The sequence below is a fragment of the Octopus sinensis genome, linkage group LG19 (genome assembly GCF_006345805.1).
Source record: "Octopus sinensis linkage group LG19, ASM634580v1, whole genome shotgun sequence".
Classification (NCBI taxonomy): domain Eukaryota; kingdom Metazoa; phylum Mollusca; class Cephalopoda; order Octopoda; family Octopodidae; genus Octopus; species Octopus sinensis.
The window spans coordinates 50827328-50847327 of record NC_043015.1 but is presented as its reverse complement, the minus strand read 5'-3'; the positions used below and the strand labels follow the sequence as shown (position 1 = coordinate 50847327).

The 20000-nt window shown below is 37.4% G+C and overlaps 1 protein-coding gene across 1 annotated transcript in view; it reads right to left on the bottom strand.

Moving 5' to 3' along the window:
- Positions 1-20000, bottom strand: part of LOC118767087 — a 42913-nt gene that overhangs the window by 9592 nt on the left and 13321 nt on the right. Inside the window, exon 2 of the mRNA XM_036511120.1 lies at positions 1339-1403. Coding sequence (XP_036367013.1) covers positions 1339-1390 — 52 coding nt within the window. The 5' untranslated portion in view covers positions 1391-1403. The remainder of the gene's footprint in view (positions 1-1338; positions 1404-20000) is intronic.

Genomic DNA, 20000 nt, shown 5'->3' with positions numbered 1-20000 from the left:
CCGCACTCACACACACAAACACACACATACACACGTGTACACACATACCACACACGCAAACACACAGCACACCTACACAAACACACATACATTCACAAACACACGCACATACACACAACTACAAACACACACATGAACACATGAACACACGCACAAACATACATGCTCATGTACACACATACACACTCATGCTCACAAATACATATGCACACACATATATATATATATATATGTTCGTTCATTTTGTTTTACATTCATTTTTCCATGCTGGCATGGGTTAGATGACTATATTACTGAGGCATCATTACACAGTCAGATGCTCACCCTGTTGCTAATTCTTACCAGGTTTTCAAGTAAGGTATCTCATACTCCACATGTCTTTGATACCATGAAGAGAGCAGGAAATTTGCTGGAAGGAAAAGTGACACCACAACTGCCATCACATGCAACTTGCATGCATCACAAATATAAATAAACGCATGTGGCTGTGTGGTAAGAAGCTTGCTTCCCAACCACATGGCTCTGGGTTCAGTCCCACAGCATGTCACCTTGGGCAAGTGTCTTCTACTACAGCCTCAGGCTGACCAAAGCCTTGTGAGTGGATTTGGTAGATGGAAACTGAAAGAAGCCTGTCATGTATATATATATATATATATATATATATTATGATAATAATAATAATAAATGCGCCCTTTTAAAGCCTAGCCAGGCTCATGGGCCCGGTTTCCCGGTTTCTATGGCATATGTGTTCCCCAGCTGGACGGGACGCCAGTCCATCGCAGCATTACTCATTTTTGCCAGCTGAGTGGACTGGAGCAACGTGAAATGAAGTGTTTTGCTGAAGAACACAACGTGTTGGCCAGTCCAGGAATCGAAACCACAATCTTATGATCATGATGCTGACACCCTAACCACTAAGCCACGCACCTCCACCATATATATATATATATGTATGTATGTATGTATGTACACATATATGTGTGTGTATGTGTGTCTGTGTTTGTCCCCCCACCATCGCTTGACAACCAATGCTGTTGTGTTTACATTCCCGTAACATTCTTTATTTTCTCTCCTTGTTCCTTTCTGTGGAAGAGCATAGGCTCGAAATGTTAAAGACTTTTTCACTTCATGAGCATTATACTAATACATCTGTTTGTTGTCTATACCACCTGTCTTCGCATTTTGTTTTTTTGTGAATTCTCCCTACATGCGTACATGCATACATACATACATACATACATACATACATACATACAGAGGGAAATTTGTTTTCTTTTTTTTAAAATACAAAATAAAATTTAAATACAAAATAAAATTTTAAAAAAAAACTTATTTTACCTGGGCTCCAAAATATGCACATCAAAATCCACTTTAAAAGTACTGAGGACATTGTTGTTTCTAGGCTGATAAAAGAAAATTTGTTTCAAAATAAATAATGACATAAATTACTGTCGCAGTTTGATACTTCATTAGAGTCATAATACTGTTAATGAATACACAGTTTTACTTCAATAATTAATTAATCAATCATAAATATTTTCATCATACAGTTATGACATTTTCAGTGATTTAAAAAATTTCCATGAAGTGAATTACAAGTGTGTATGTGTGTGTGTGTGTGTTTATTGGCAATGTGACCCTCTCAAGTTACAATATTGCTTTCAACAGGCAGTTTTACATCAAAATTTTGGCAAAACAACTTAAAAACAACACATGTGAATTCATCTCATAAATAAAAAAACCTAACATTATTTCTCTGAAGCAAAAAGAAAAATAAATAAACAAATAAATAAATAAATAGATAAATAAATAAACCAAATATTTTGAAATGGTTCGATGCTAGATTTAAATTCTTTGCAAAATTTTTATTATATTCATTTAGATTCTTAACTGGAATCTTGTTAGGATTCAACTTTGATTCTCATTCATTCTTCTTTCTCCCCACCTCTCTCTTTTCATCTCTCTTCCTCCTTCTTCCCCCTCTCTCACTCTCACTCTTCTATCTTTCCCTCTTCCCCTTCCCCTCTCTCCTCTCTCTTTCCCTCCCCCTCTCTCTCTCTATCAGTTCCAGTACCTCCCCACCTTAGATTCTCTTGCAACATTCACACTCTGCTCTTCCTCCTTTCCTCCTATGTCTGTGACACCTTCCAACCTCTCGTCAACACTCACCCTCTCTTCTACAGCTTCTCTGCACCTTCAACACCCCTTCTCATCTTTCCCCTTCATGAAGCCCCCTTCGCCTCTCTCCCTTTCAATGATTCTCTCAGAATCCCTTCCCACCCCAGGCTATTGCTTCTTTCTTGTCCCCCTTTCTCACACACCTTCTGTCCATACTCACCCCTTATAATGTTGGATAGCAGCCCCAGATGCTCTGTTGCACAACACACCTTATGGCCCTTTCAAGCTAGTTCCTCCTTTTCCTCGGTTACCCCTATCACTAATTTCTTTCTTCACCCCTGCTACCTGCCATACACCCACATCCTCTCTTCCTACCTTCCCTCATTCCTTCTCCTCACCTAGAATCATTAGCCATTCTCTTTTATAAATCCCCCATTCCTGGCTCAACTATAGGGGGGCACTTTAGACCCTTAGCATGCAAGTTACAAGGTGATCCTCTCTAGTTGCCACCCCCTCGAAAAAGAAAGGAAAAAGAAAGGAAAAAGAAGAAAGAAGCTGGGCAACAATGGTTGCCCACCGATGGATCCTGAGGCGGTGGGAGGGAAGTAAGGACTTCCAGACATAAAAGAGGAACTCCACCCTATTGTCGTAAAGGAGAAAAGAAAAAGAATGGGACATCGCCAGCGGTTGATGATGAACTGTCGGCATGCCCGGAAACTTTGTTGGTGGGATGTGTGCCACTGACAGAGGAAACAGCGGCCCCTCCCAGGAGACATGATTTTGTCATCTTCTTTCAGAAGGGAGGGGTAATACAGAGCTACGTAGAGATGCTGGATGACCGGAGGGATGAGCCCATGTCCTGGACAGGTGACTATGAAGGTCATATCAGATGTCGCTATGGTCAGGATGATGAAAACCTTCTCAAAGGACATGTTTAGATATGCCTTCTGGAGCCCCGACCTGGAGCTGGAGCATTGCCTAAGGGAAGCGTACAACCTGGTCTGGAAGGAGGGGCTTTGTGTATAGTATTTATATATATTGAGCGTAAAAAACACCATCCGAGCGTGGCCGTCTGCCAGCCTTGTCTGGCATCTGTGTCGGTGGCACATAAAATCACCCACTACACTCTCGGAGTGGTTGGCGTTAGGAAGGGCATCCAGCTGTAGAAACACTGCCAGATCTGACTGGCCTGGTGCAGCCTTCGGGCTTGCCAAACCCCAGTTGAACCGTCCAACCCATGCTTGCATGGAAAGCGGATGTTAAACGATGATGATGATGATGATGATATGTAATTATTGAACTATGTTGTTGTTTATAATGGACTGTTAAGTCCAAAAATTGAAAAGTTGTAAAAGTTGTAAGAGGTTTTAATACCTCGTATTGTGTTTGGTTTTAAAGAACAATGTTTTAGAGAAGCAAAAGTCGGCAGGCACTTTTCGTCTTTTCCCATCCTTATCATCTTTCTTTCATTATCATTCTTTCATTATCATTCCTTGTCCAGCCCACAGAGCTACTTTACTCTATGTACTGCCTTTATGGCAAATATAATGAAATAAAGAATGATACATAGATGGTGACGTATATTTGCCATGTAAATATGGCTAACCCCTAAGGGTGGATGCTACTGTAGTTTGTAGCCCCAGGAGGACACCTCCTCCAGCTGGCTATAGACTGGAGGAGGTGTCCTCCTGGGGCTACAAACTACAGTAGCATCCACCCTTAGGGGTTAGCCATATTTACATGGCAAATATACGTCACGATGTGTTGTAGCTACTGTTTATAACTCGCTCTGAGATTTATTATTGATACATAGATGGCTTTTCTTTAAGAAAAAGAAAAAGTGGCACTCTATCAGTGACAACAATGAGTGTTCCAGTTGATCTGAGCAGTGGAACAGCCTGCTCATAAAAGGGGCTGAGCACTCCACAGACATGTGTACCCTTAATGTAGCTCTCAGGAAGATTAAATGTGACACAGAGTATGACAAGGCTGACCCTTTTGAGTTACAGGTACAATGCATTTTTGTCTGCTGAGTGGACTGGAGGAGTAACATGAAATGAAGTGTCTTGCTCAAGGACACAATACCCTGCCAGGAATTGAACTCACGACTTTACAATCATGAGCCAAGTAACCTAACCAGAAACATGCTCTCTTACTCTTTTACTCTTTTATTTGTTTCAGTCATTGACTGTGGCCATGCTGGAGCACCGCCTTTAGTTGAGCAAATCGACCCCAGGACTTATTCTTTGTAAGCCTAGTACTTATTCTATCGGGCTCTTTTGCCGAACCGCTAAGTTACGGGGACATAAACACACCAGCATCGGTTGTCAAGCGATGTTGGGTGGACAAACACAGACACACAAACATATACACACACAAACATATACACACACAAACATATACACACACATACATATATATATATATATATATATATATATATATATACATATATATGATGGGCTTTTTTCAGTTTCCATCTACCAAATCCACTGACAAGGCTTTGGTCGGCCTGAGGCTATAGTAAAAGACACTTGCCCAAGGTGCCATGCAGTGGGACTGAACCCAGAACCATGTGGTTCGTAAGCAAGCTACTTACCACACAGCCACTCCTACGCCTATGCTTTTTTTTTTTATTTAAATCATGCCTCAATTGTAAACATCAAATTTATGAAATAAATCTTTTGCTCTTGATCATTGACAGATTGTGAAGCAAGTGTTAGAATTGCAGCTATTAACCTATTAATTGTTTGCCCATTAACAGTTTATCAATGTTGATTGAGCTATCTTTATGTCATACAACAGCTAGGTAACAATGACTGATCAATATTCTCTGGTCATTACAAGGAGTAAACATTTCTATTACAGCAGCTTGACTTGTTGCTATGACAGAAAGAAAATGGAAACTTAAGCCTTGATAGTTAAACAAACATTTCATTCAAAGACAGTCACATTACTAAGAAAGGAAAAAGTTTTCTTTGTTGTTTTAAATACAATAAAACCGCATTTAACTTTCTGACTTTACAATAACCAGCATTATTGAAAATCTAATTTGTCTCATATGGTTGAATTTCTAAATGAGCATACTCATATTGTTAATGATAATTAACTGATTTCTATTTAGTGTAACTTGGCCTCAGATATGTTTGGTGAGTCAATAATATCTGAATGAAAAGAAGCGAGTGTGATAGTATGGAGGTACAGGCATGGTTGTGCTTAGGTGCAGATGTGGCCATAGGGTAAGACGTTTGCTTCCAAACTTATCAAAGAAGCTTGAGAGGCTGTTGGATAGAACCTACACTCGCCTCCTTATGAGAGCTCAAAATCTCTCGTGGAAGCGCCATCCAACCAAAATGCAAATATATGGGAAACTACCACCTGTGTCATCTCTTGTGAAAGGTAGGAAGAGTCCAGTTTGCTGGACATTGTTGTAGAGCTGAAAAAGAGGTAATTTCTACTCTCCTCCTCTGGAAGCCATCTACTCGCAATGCCAGAGGGCGCACACTCTCCTACCCTGATGTAATCTCCAGGGATACAGGCATCCAGCAACAGGACCTCCGTAATGCCATGATGGACCGTGAAGTCTGGCGTAGCATGGTAAATTGCATTGTCTCGACCACGGTCGAACAATGATGATGATGATGCTTCCAAACTACATGGTTCTGGGTTCAGACTGTGGACAAGTGTCTTCTACTATAACTGAATATGGGACTATATAATTATACATGTTAACGGTGGTGCATCAGCATGGCTGCAGCTCTGAGCTGGAACTACAGAAAAAAAAATGTGTGTATACACACAAAAATTGCCCCTTAAATGTATATGTGTGTTTATATAAAATTAGTGTACATTTAAACACAAAAGAGGTGACCCTAACAGGACATCTAACATGCTAGAAGGAACAGTCATGCTAGAAGGAGTGGTTAGGGTAATTTGGATTTTGACTGCTCCTTCTAGCATGTTAGGTTTCCTGTTAGGGTCACCTCTTTTGTGTTTATATGTACACTAAATTTATATGAATAATATATAGTCTATTGACTATTTTCTGCATGGTAGGCTGCTGGTAGAAAAATTCCTATAATTTTCCTATCCTGTATATTATTGCTAATATGTGTATATACATAAATCATCATCATCATCATCATCATTATCGTTTAACGTCCGCTTTCCATGCTAGCATGGGTTGGACGATTTTGGCTGAGGGCTGGCGAACCAGATGGCTGCACCAGGCTCCAATCTTGATCTGGCAGAGTTTCTACAGCTGGATGCCTTTCCTAATGCCAACCACTCCGAGAGTGTAGAGGGTGCTTTTTATGTGCCACAGGCAAGGGGGCCAGTCAAGCGATACTGGAAATGACCTCACTCAAATCTTTTTACATGTGCCACTGGAACAGGTGCCAGTAAGACGACGCTGGTATCGATCACGCTCGAATGGAGCCCTTTTATGTGCCACCAACATGGAAGCCAGTTAGCCGCTCTGGCAATGATCACGCTCGGATGGTGCTCTTGGCACCCTACTAGCACGGGCACAAGTGCCAGTAAGGCAATGCTGGTAACAATCACACTCGAATGGTGCCTTATATATATTTGCTTTTTAAATAAATGCTCCATGGGGCAAATAAACCACTGTAGACAACTGAGAGCATGTAACAATTACATCTGTATGTGTGACTGTTGTAGAAATGGCTAGTACCCAACCTCTATATCAATAAAAAGCTGGCTAACCACCATAGTTGTTTGATACGAAGCCTTTAAACTGCTAAAATAAAAGCAGAATGCCTATTAAGGACCATAAAATATCAATACCCATGTAATGAAGCATATGACTCAAAAAATCTTCCTGAAGATAATGAATTTGACTACCAGATGATAATTAATCATAGCACCTGAACAACGTATTTTTTCTTCGTTAACTAATTAATTCTTAACAAGGTTTGTATTATGTAAATGTGATCTTGTTCTTTTCTTTCTTTTATTCTTTTACTTGTTTCAGTCATTTGACTACAGCTATGCTGGAGCATCACCTTTAGTCGAACAAATCAATCCCAGGACTTATTCTTTGTAAGCCTAGTACTTATTCTGTCGATCTCTTTTGCTGAATTGCTAAGTTACAGTCCTCTTGGATTGTCCAACCCATGGCAGCATAGACGACTGACATTAACCCTTTCGTTACCAACCCGTCTGAAACCGACTCTGGCTCTGTAGTACAAATGTCTTGTTTTCATAAGTTTTGTATTAAAATCTTCCACCAAACCTTAGTCACAATTTATGTTCCTAACACCAGCTTAATGATAACCAGGTTATTTTACTAAATTCTTTGTTACATTTAAAGTTGATTGAAAGAAACACAGAGCATCTCAACAAAAATATAGTAACAAAAGGTTTAAAATATATAATAGAGAAACAATTCTTAACCCTTTCGTTACCAACGTGGCTGAATCCACCTCTGGCTCTATAGTACAAATGTCTTGTTTTCGTAAGTTTTGAATTAAAATCTTCCACAAAATCTTAGTCACAATTTACATTCCAAACACTAGCTTAATGATAACTAAGTTATTTTACTAAATTCTTTGTTATATTTAAAGTTGATTGAAAGAAATACAGAGCATCTCAACAGAAATATGGTAACAAAAGGGTTAAAATATATAATAGGGAAACAATTCTTAACCCTTTCAATACCAACCTGGCTGAAACCACCTCTGGCTCTGAGTACAAATGTCTTGTTTCCATAAGTTTTGTATCAAAATCTTCTACCAAACCTTAGTCACAATTAATGTTCCCTAACACTAGCTTAATAAATACTAAGTTATTTTACTAAATTCTTTGTTATATCTAAAATAATTGAGAGAAACACAGAGCATCTGAAAATAAATACAGTAACAAAAGGGTTAAACGATGAAGATGAAGATGATGACTCGATGTTTGTCAAATGAGGGAAACAGCAAATAGAATTCTCTAGGTTCTTTATTAATCCCGCCAATTGTTTTGACCCATTTTGCATTGATCCCATGCAGCTGAAGTAGAACACAGCAGGCTATGGTGCATTGTTTGGTGCAGCTGTGTCTCATCAGGTGACTTTGCAAAAGGTACATCGCTCAATAAATTCAATTTCACCTTGTTTGATTATACAGCAGGTCGTTATTTATCTGTCAGTGGTTGCCTATATGCTTTGTGGTTTCGAATGACATGAGATGGATACAATCTGTGCCTTTGTAAACATGTGCAGGTGTGTATATATGGGAATGTATATATGTGTGTGTGTATACATACATACATACATACATACATACATACATACATATATACACATATATATATATATATATATATATATTTTATATATATATATATATATATATATATATATATATGTATATATATATATATATATTATATATATATATATATACACAATATATATATATATTTCCATGATAGAAAATTCAACAAAAAAGTACTCCATCTGATGAGAGATAAATATCATTTATTCAAAGGACACAATACATGGTTTTAAGTGCTGCTTATAGTTTCATATGGTTGAGAAATATCTCAGTATATCTCAATTGTATAGAAAACAAGGAAGGTTAAAAATATAGAAATCATAAAACAAAAAATGGAAAGGCAAAAAGATGGAAAAACAAAAAAAAAACACAAATACTAAAAATGTAAAAAGTAACAAGTAAAAAAAATAAAAAATAATGAGACACCACAGGTGATCAAGTGGAAAATAATTGAGAAATCAATACCTTATGTTAATGGATTGAATAAATATAGACTTTGTTTCACTTAAAGAGCACAGATCCCATTCATATCTAAGATCTTTAACTCTCTACTGAACTCTAGGTCTGAAATTTTCAGCAGTTGCAAGTTTATGTACAAATATATTTTGGAAAAATTGGAAAATTCCCTATATTCCTAATTAAGTTGCTGTTATCTTTCCAGCCTTATTGTTTAAGATCTAAGGAAGATAACAGATTTACCTTTTTACTTTTTAATCTTTACCTTTCAGTTTTTGCGTTTTCGCTTTCCATTTTTCCATTTTCTGTTTCCCCGTTTTCCATTTTTTGTTTTTTTAACCTTCCATGTCTTCCATATGCTGTCTTCTAAGTTCTTACATGTTTCTTCTCTTATTCAATCTTTTTAGTTTGTTATGATATGTAGTTTGTGCGTGATGAATACATCTGAGATATTTCTCAATATATGAAACTCTTAGTAGCACTTAAAGACTGGTATTGTGTCCTTTAAATAAACAATATATATATATATATAATATATATATACATACATACATACATTCATGGTGGCATGTGAAACATTCGAGTGATGACGTCGCCAGTGCCACTGGACTGGCTCCTGTGTAGGTGGCACGTAAAAAGCACCATTTGGACATGGCCGCTGCCAGTACCACCAAACTGGTCCATGTGCCAGTGGCACGTAAAAGCACCCACTACACTCTCGGAGTGGTTGGCGTTAGGAAGGTCATCAAGCTGTAGAAACTCTGCCAGATCAGATTGGAGTCTGGTCGCCAGACCTCAGTCAAATCGTCCAACCCATGCTAGCATGGTAGCAGACATTAAATAATGATGATGAAGATGATGATACATCCATCCATCCATACATACATACATACATATGTATGTATGTATATATGTATGTGTATGTATAGAGAATTGTTATAGCTGATTCATAAGGTTACCAAAGGTTTCATGTTCATACAGCACTTAGCTTTACACACATCTCATCAGACCCTAATGGCCACCACCCATTAGGGTTTGACGAGACATGTATAAATCTATGAATCGGCCATAACTATTTTTAACTAAATACTCTACTGCTCTATAACTTCGGGTGTGATTCTCTTTTGGATTTATAATTTACTGAAGAGATATATATATATGTACATGTGTATGCATGTATATATAGGTACACATATATATAATTACTTGTGCATGAATGGACCAGTATATATCGACATCAAACTTTGTGTCCTCTGGCTGCACAGTGGGGTGTATATCAGATTAAGATGTCCAGCCGCCAAATTCTACCCAATGGCCTGATTCTGCCAATGTCCTCTGTTTGCCTCTAATGAGATTGTCTTTATTTTTATGATTTTATTAAATATTTCCTTATCTGTAACTGTAGGGGCGAATGTCTGTGTCCACGAGTCAATGCGTATGTGTGTGTGTGTGTGCATGTGCGTGCATGCTTGTTTGTGTATGTGTCTATATATGTATGTGTGTGCTTACATCAACATGTGTATACTTATCAAAATAATCGTTCACTTTTTCTTTTGTCATTTATCTATGAGTAACCATGTAAAAAAAGAGCCCCTTCAGTCATAGACTGCATCTAGAAAGTTCTCCTGTAAGAAACAAGTCCAGGCAAGGTTGTTTTATGGGACACCAGCAGTTACCTATGCATACCAGCCTCCACACCACCGATGTCATCCACGGGAAAGGCAAAGGCTAATACAGCTTGGCATCAGTGATGTTACAACTCATTCCTACATTTCTACAGCTGAGTGAACTGGAGCAATGTAAAATAAAGTGTCTTGCTTAAGAACACAACACACAGCTCGGTCCAGGACTAAAACTCACTACCTCATTATTGTGATCCCGATGCTCTAACCACTGTGCCATGTGCCTTCACCATATACAGACCCATTGATTGTATATTTATAAAATTAACTGTATCCATTCCCTGTCATTGTAAACCAAAAAATCTAAAGGCAACCATGAACAGGCAAATAATGGCATGCTGTATAATCAAACCAAGCAAAACCAAGTTTACTGAGAGAGGTACCTTTTGAAAAGTCACCTGATAAGACACATCTACACTGAAAGATGCTGTATAACTGGTTGTAAAATATCTCACTCTCACCTGACTGGTTCCTGTGCTGGTGACATGTAAGATCACCATTCAAACATGGTTGATATCAATGCTGCCTGACTGGCTCCCATGCCAGTAGCATGTTAAAAGCACCACTCAAGCATGGTTGATGCCAGTGCTGCCTGACTGGCTCCCATGCCAGTGGCATGTTAAAAGCACCATTCAAGCATGGTTGATATTAGTACTGCCTGACTGGCTCCCATGCTGGTGGCATGTAAAATCACCATTCAAACATGGCTGATATCAATGCTGCCTGACTGGCTCCCATGCCAGTAGCATGTTAAAAGCACCACTCAAGCATGGTTGATATCAGTACTGCCTGACTGGCTCTCATGCCAGTGGCATGTAAAATCACCATTCAATTATGGTTGATGCCAGTGCTGCCTGAGTGGCTCCCATACCAGTGGTATGTAAAAAACACCACTCAAGCATGGTGGATATCAGTAATGCCTGACTGGCTCCCATGCCGGTGGCATGTAAAAAGCACCCACTATACTCTCAGAATGGTTAGAGTTAGGAAGGGCATCCAGCTGTAGAAACATTGCTAGATCAAATTGGAGCCAGATGCAGCCTCCTGACTTGCCAGTCCTCAGTCAAACCACATGGTTCTGAGTTCAGTCCCACTCTGTGGTACCTTGGGCAAATGTCTCATACTACAGCCTTGGGCCAACCAAAGCCTTGTGAGTGGATCTGATAGACAGAAACTGAAAGAAGCTCATTATATATATATGTGTATATATATATATAAATTTTAAAAATAGGATAAATTCTTAATAAGAAATCTTAACAAGAAATTATCAAGTAGTTAGCGTGAAAAACCTCATAAGAGAAAAAAACTAAATTTTTTCTTTGAAAATATTTATTTATATTGTATAGAGGGCATTATTACACATAAATTCCACATGCTAGGAGGGACTCTTAAAGTCATAACTACCAAATATAAATAAATTGTACCAAATGCAATTCTCAAAGCGAGTCATTTAAAAACAGAATTTAGCTCCATATCACCTGTGATTTTGCAATTAACACATTATACGCGTCCCTTGCTCTTCAGTGAATTCGCTTTGAGAATTGCATTCGGTACAATTTGTTTATATTTGGTAGTTATGACTTTAAGAGTCCCTCCTAGTGTGTGGCATTTATGTGTAATAATGCCCTCTATACAATATATATATAATATATATATATATATATAATTGTTGCATTGTTCAATTAAATGGAGTTGCATGAAATGACAGTATCACATTATCTATGGATATCCTTGTTGCTTATTTTGATTCTTATCACCTTATTTTGAAATTGTATGGATAATACTGTACTAAATTCTGCTGCCTCAACTTAAGTACCATATTCATCTAAATCTAAATTTTTCCTGAACTCATATATATATATATATATACATATATACAAATATTCTATAATTATAAGCATAATTACAATCAGGGGTCAGCTAATTGCTTCATCACGCACCAGATTTAGAAATAGTAGTTAAAATACCATTCTGCTACCATAAATATTTATTGAAATATAATTTACTCCCTGATCGAAAACTGCAGTTTTTGCGGGATTACTCGTAACACAGATGGGTATTTGAGGATAAATACCTGTTCTCAATTAGCTGTATATTTTTGGAAGTACTGGTTAAATATCAGTTATGCGATGACGCTTGATTGCATACATAGGCGCAGAAGTGGCTGTGTGGTAAGTAGTTTGTCTACCAACCACATGGTTCCGGGTTCAGTCCCACTGCGTGGCATCTTGGGCAAGTGTCTTCTACTATAGCCCCGGGCCGACCAATGCCTTGTGAGTGGATTTGGTAGATGGAAACTGAAAGAAGCCTGTCGTATATATGTATATATATATATGTGTGTGTATGTTTGTGTGCTTGTACTCCTAGCATTGCTTGACAACCAATGCTGGTGTGTTTACGTCCCCATCACTTAGCGGTTCAGCAAAAGAGACCGATAGAATAAGTACTGGGCTTACAAAGAATAAGTCCCGGGGTCGATTTGCTCGACTAAAGGCGGTGCTCCAGCATGGCCATAGTCAAATGACTGAAACAAGTAAAAGAGTAAAAGAGAGTAATACAAATATTCTATATACAAATATTCTATAATTATAAGCATAATTATAATCAGGGGTCAGCTAATTGCTTCACCATACGCCAGATTTAGAAATAGTAGTTAAAATACCATTCTGCTACTATAAATATTTATTGAAATATAACTTACTCCTTGATCGAAAACTGCAGTTTCTGCGGGACTACTCGTAACACAGATGGGTATTTGAGGATAAATACGTGTTCTCATTCAGCTGTATATTTTTGGAAGTGCTGGTTAAATATCAGTTATTCGATGATGCTTGATTGCATACATAGGCGCAGGAGTGGCTGTGTGATAAGTAGCTTGTCTACCAACCACATGGTTCCGGGTTCAGTCCCACTGCGTGGCACCTTGGGCAAGTGTCTTCTTCTATAGCCTCGGGCCGACCAAAGCCTTGTGAGTGGATTTGGTAGATGGAAACTGAAAGAAGCCCGTCGTATATATGTATATATATATGCGTGTGTTTGTGTGTCTGTGTTTGTCCCCTAGCATTGCTGGACAACCGATGCTGGTGAGTTTATGTCCCCGTTACTTAGTGGTTCGGCAAAAGAGGCCGATAGAATAAGTACTGGGCTTACCAAAGAATAAGTCCCGGGGTCGAGTTGCTCGATTAAAGGCGGTGCTCCAGCATGGCCGCAGTCAAATGACTGAAACAAGTAAAAGAGTAAAAGAGTAAAAGAGAGTAATACAAATATTCTATATACAAATATTCTATAATTATAAGCATAATTATAATCAGGGGTCAGCTAATTGCTTCACCATACGCCAGATTTAGAAATAGTAGTTAAAATACCATTCTGCTACTATAAATATTTATTGAAATATAACTTACTCCTTGATCGAAAACTGCAGTTTCTGCGGGACTACTCGTAACACAGATGGGTATTTGAGGATAAATACGTGTTCTCATTCAGCTGTATATTTTTGGAAGTGCTGGTTAAATATCAGTTATTCGATGATGCTTGATTGCATACATAGGCGCAGGAGTGGCTGTGTGATAAGTAGCTTGTCTACCAACCACATGGTTCCGGGTTCAGTCCCACTGCGTGGCACCTTGGGCAAGTGTCTTCTACTATGGCCTCGGGCCGACCAAAGCCTTGTGAGTGGATTTGGTAGACGGAAACTGAAAGAAGCCCGTCGTATATATGTATATATATATATGCGTGTGTGTGTTTGTGTGTCTGTGTTTGTCCCCTAGCATTGCTTGACAACCGATGCTGGTGTGTTTATGTCCCCCGTTACTTAGTGGTTCAGCAAAAGAGACCGATAGAATAAGTACTGGGCTTACAAAAGAATAAGTCCCGGGGTCGAGTTGCTCGATTAAAGGCGGTGCTCCAGCATGGCCGCAGTCAAATGACTGAAACAAGTAAAAGAGTAAAAGAGTAAAAGAGATATTTAATTCTAACACTCAGATTTATATTTGAAATGCTGCACTGAACTACTTGGTAAAATTATTAATTATTAATTAATTAATTAATTAATTTCACCCTTTTATTAATATAGATATAAATATATTTATGTTTGTATGTCTTTGTGTTTGTGGTTTTACCCCGCCCCCATCACTTGACAACCAATGTTGGTGTGCTTACATCTCCCATAACTTAGCAGTTCAGCAAAAGAAACCGATAGAATAAGTACTAGGCTTACAAACAGTAAGTGCTGGGATCGATTTCTTTGACTAAAAAGGCAGTGCTCCAGCATGGCAGCTGTCAAATGACAGAAACAAGTGAAAGAATAAAAGAATATATATACAGGAGCAGGAGTGGCTGTGTGGTAAGAAGCCTGCCTCCCCTGAACTATGTAAGAGGTTTATCGCCCATTGTGCTTAAAAAAGAAAAAAGAACAATGTTTTAGAGAAGTGAAAGTCGGCGGGTGCTTTTTGTCTTCTCCTTATCATCCTTGTATCATCATCATTCATCCCACTAATGTCTGTGTCCAGCCCGCAAGCTTCTCTCTGTGTGCTGCCCTTGTGGCAAATTTAATAAAATAAAATGAAGAAGCCTGCTTCCCAACCACATGGTTCCTGGTTCAGTCCCACTGCATAGCACCTTGGGCAAATTTTTCTGCTATAGCTTCGGGCCGACCAAAGTCTTGTGAGTGGATTTGGTAGACGAAAACTGAAAGAAGCCCATTGTGTATATATACGCGGAGTGGTTGGCGTTAGGAAGGGCATCCAGCTGTAGAAACTCTGCCAGATCAGACTGGAGCCTGGTGCAGCCCCTGGCTTCCCAGACCCCGGTCGAACCGTCCAACCTGTGCTAGCGCGGAAAACGGACGTTAAACGATGATGATGATGATGATATATGTATGTATGTATGTATGTATGTATGTATGTATATGTGTGTGTATGTTTGTTCCCCCAACATCGCTTGGCAACCAATGTTGGTGTATTTATGTCCGTATAACTTAGTGGTTCGGCAAAAGAGACTGATAAAGTACTAGGCTCACAAAGAATAAGTCCTGGGGTTTATTTGCTTGACTAAAAGCAGTGCTCCAGCATGGCCGCAGTCAAATGACTGAAACAGATAAAAAGAATAAAAGAATATAGATGAAACAGAGGCGACTGAAGAAGGGGAATTTTCCTTGTGTTGTATGTCTTCTACTCTATTTTTTCGTTGTTTAAGAAAAATGTCCATTTCCTTGGTTTTGTTTTTATGTTTTCGTTTCTCATTTTATTCGACGTTTTTTTGGTGTCCTGTACCCATATATGCATGTATATATACATATAGATATAGGTACGTACATATATGTATGTATATATGCATATGTTTTATTTATTATTTTGTTATATATATATATATATGTGTGTGTTTGTGTGTGTGCATGTGTGTGTGTGTATGTGTGTATGTACAGACCTCTGTATGTACACATGTATGTATTTTTTATGCTGATATCTTTTAAAGTGAATTAGCTGAACCAGTAGAGCGGTAGACCAAATGCATTGTGGTGTTAAGTTACGGTGTTTCATGTTCTGAATTCAAATGCTATGAAGTGGTTAACTTTGTCTTTTATCCCCTGGGATAGGTCGATATCACCAGTTAATTACATGTTCAGTGAAGTTATTGATACACTTGCTTTGAACTTTGTAGCCTTGAATTTATTGATTAGGTTAATATACACAAATATACACATACATATACATACATGTGTGTGTATGTACATGTATATGTATATATCATCATCATCATTGTTTAATGTTCACTTTCCATGCTGGCATGGGTTGGATGGTTTGTCTGAGGTTTGGAAAGCCAGTGGGCTGCACAAGGCTCCAATCTGATCTGACAATGTTTCTACAGTTGTTTGCCCTTCCTAATTCCAATCACCCCGAGAGTGGAGTGGCTGCTTTTTATGTGCCACTGTCACGATAGGAAATCAGAGGTCACTGGCATTGACCATTCTCAGATGCCAATGCCACCTGACTGGCTTCCATATATGAATATGTATAGATGTATGTATATATGTATATATATAAGGACACCTTATTAGAATGGAGGATAGAAGGATTCCTAAGCAGATGCTCTATGGAGAACTTTTGAATGGAAGGAAACTCTGGCAGAAACCAAGGCTGCGATTTAAGGACTGTGTCAAGTCCTCATTAAAGGCCTGTCATATGCAGGACACTAACTGGGAGAACAATGCTTGTCATCGCCACAGATGGAGGAAGCAGGTTAAGGAGGGGATCGACACTTTTGAGAGAGCACGTATCCAGCATGAAGAACTTAAGCGAGCTGCGCGAAAGTGCACGGCTCGTATAGGGAATGGGGAAAGCTTGGTCTGCAATGTTTGCAGTCGTGTATGCTTGTCAAGAGCAGGGCTCATTAGCCAATAACGGAGCCGCAAATGCAAAATATAAGTTAGTCCTAGAACGCTCAATGTTCCTGAAGGTCGGCAATGGTCTTCCTCGGTCACGAGTGGACGGCCATCATCATGTATATATATATATATGTATATATATATTTCTTGAATGGCTTGTAGATATATATATATATATATATATAATATATTATATATATATATATATGTGTGCTCTTTTACTCTTTTAGTTGTTTCAGATATGAGTCTGCAGTCATTCTGAAGCACCACTGTAGTCTTTCTGATTTCCTCAGTCTGAGATTGTTTCACATCACCACTCCTGTATGTGCCTTTGTCCTAACCATTGACCCATTTGGTGTATAAGGGAGTTATATATATGTATATATATATATGCATATATGTATATATATATATATATATATATATATAATCAAAATAAGCAACAAGAATAACTTCTGTAATTTGGTACGATCAGCTAATTAGTACTCAGCATTTTAAAACTGTTGTAATACTTACAACATTTAATAAAATGATGTAGTGCGAAACGATCGTACCAAATTACAGATGTTATTCTTGCTGCTTATTTTGATTATAATCACCCCATGGATTTCTATGGATAACACCATACAAAATTCTGGTGCATCTAACTTAAGTACCATATTCATTTGAATCTAAATTTTGCTGAACTTATATATATATATCATCATCATCTTCATTAGCATTTAATGTCCATGTTCAATGCTGGCATAATACACACACACACACACACACACACACATATATGCAGTGTAAGGGCTGAAAAGTTCCTGGCTTTAAGGGTCCTGTGAAAGGCCAGGCTGGAGGTCCAAGCTTCTGAGTTCTTTCACAGGACTTAGAAAAACTGAAGGACCGCTGCAATAAGTGTGTGAATCTGAGTGGGGAATATGTTGACTAATATCATAATTAACTGATCTTCTTTTGCCTTCTTTTACACAAGCCCAGGAACTTTTCAGCATCTCCTTGAATACATATATATATATATATATATATATATATATATCCCTTTATTCTTTTACTTCTTTCAGTCATTTAACTGCGGCCATACTGGAGCACCGCCTTTAGTTGAACAAAGACGCTCCAGTATTTATTCTTTGTAAGCCTCATACTTATTCTATCGGTCTCTTTTGCCAAACTGCTAAATTACAGTGACGTAAACAGGTCAACATCAGGTGGCATGCGATGGAGGTGGGACAAACAGACACACAAACATATGCATATATAGATGTGTATGTGTGTGTGTGTATATATATATCTATATATATATATATATATATATATATATATGATGGGATTCTTTCAGTTTCCATCTACCAAATCCACTCACAAGGCATTGGTTGGCCTGAGGCTATAGTAGAAGACACTTGCTCAAGGTACTATGCAGTGGGACTGAACCCAGAACCATGTGGTTGAGAAGCAAGCTTCTTACTACATACCACTCTTACACCTATACATATATATATATATATATATATATATATATATATATATATATATAATTTATATATATATATATATATATATATATATATATATATATATATGTATATATATATATATATTTATATATATAATTTATATATATATATATTTATATATATAATTTATATATATATATTTATATATATAATTTATATATATATATATATAAAAAAATTATATATATAAATATATTATTTAATAAGTACAGTACCATAAAAACCCAAATAATTTATGCATTTCTTTTTACAAAAATATAAATAAACTTTAGGATCCATGAATTACATGAGTAGATCATTTCCAGAACATTTATTGAAACTTTTTTTGTTGTAAAAAAGATGTACAAAACGTAAACATTTGTACCAGAATTTGGCTCATTTAATGTCAGTATAGGCTTTTACAGAAAAAATAAGGGTTTAAATATAATGAAGTTGACTTTTATTTATGCTGGATGGTGCAATGCTTACTTTTTCTGTATAAATTTACTAAAACCATTAAATGGTTAACTACATTTTGAAGCCTGACGTTCATGCTGGTAATCATAATCCAGGCCATATTTTACATATTTTACTCATTTGAGTAAAGCGTCATCCAAACTGATGTTTATTAGTAATTAAACTTAATTTGCAACACCTGTTCATATTTATCAGCTTTGTTTTTGTTGATAATTCTTATCAACAAATTTTTCCTGTGATCGTGATTTGAGAAGACATACAGCAGTATGCTGAAGATCAAACATAATCTCTTGTGGGCAAGAAATGTAAAATAAAGTTTATAATAAACAACACAAACACTTTGTAATTTGATTGCTTTCAATGTAATACCTGTTAAAGAGAAATTATTTTTATCTAATGAAAATTTAATGAAATCTAATCATAGGTAAGTGAAATTATGCTAAATACAACTAAATTGAAAACCTTTGCCCCCTGGCCATGTCGGCAACTCTGAAAACTTTTGGGTGTTAATTTTACACAAGTCGAAGTTCTCTTTAACAATTTTTATCCTGAAAATCACCAGCATAAATTACACAGGTGCACAAATTACATGGGTTTTTACAGTGTATGTTTTAATGAGCTGTTATTTGTTTCATGCAATGACAGCATTTTTTAACACATCCAGTACCCTAGCACTCTCCTCAAGCTATGCCCACGTGGCATAACAAGCTAAAAAGTATGATGATAGGATGGGAGAAAAAAAAACGAGAAAAAGCAAGAAGGAAGTAGATATAAAAGTTGGAAGTTTGAAAAACTAATAAACAAAAGAGAAAACAGAAAGAAGCAAAAGGGAGAAAATTAGAGTTATGTCGCCTCCGACCATAAATTCATAAGGTTGAAAGGATAGTGGCCTAGAGTCTGTGGCACAGCCACTCAATTCAAAGAGGGTGGTATTTTCCAATTCACCAACAGGAACTTGACTATATATTTATAACTGCTGAAAATTTCAGTTCTAGAATTCAGCAGTGTGGTAGAGTTCTTAAATCTGAAAAGGTCTGCGTCCTTTCAGCTATGAATATCTCAGCTGATACTTATTTTATCGACTCTGAAAGGATGAAAGGCAAAGTTC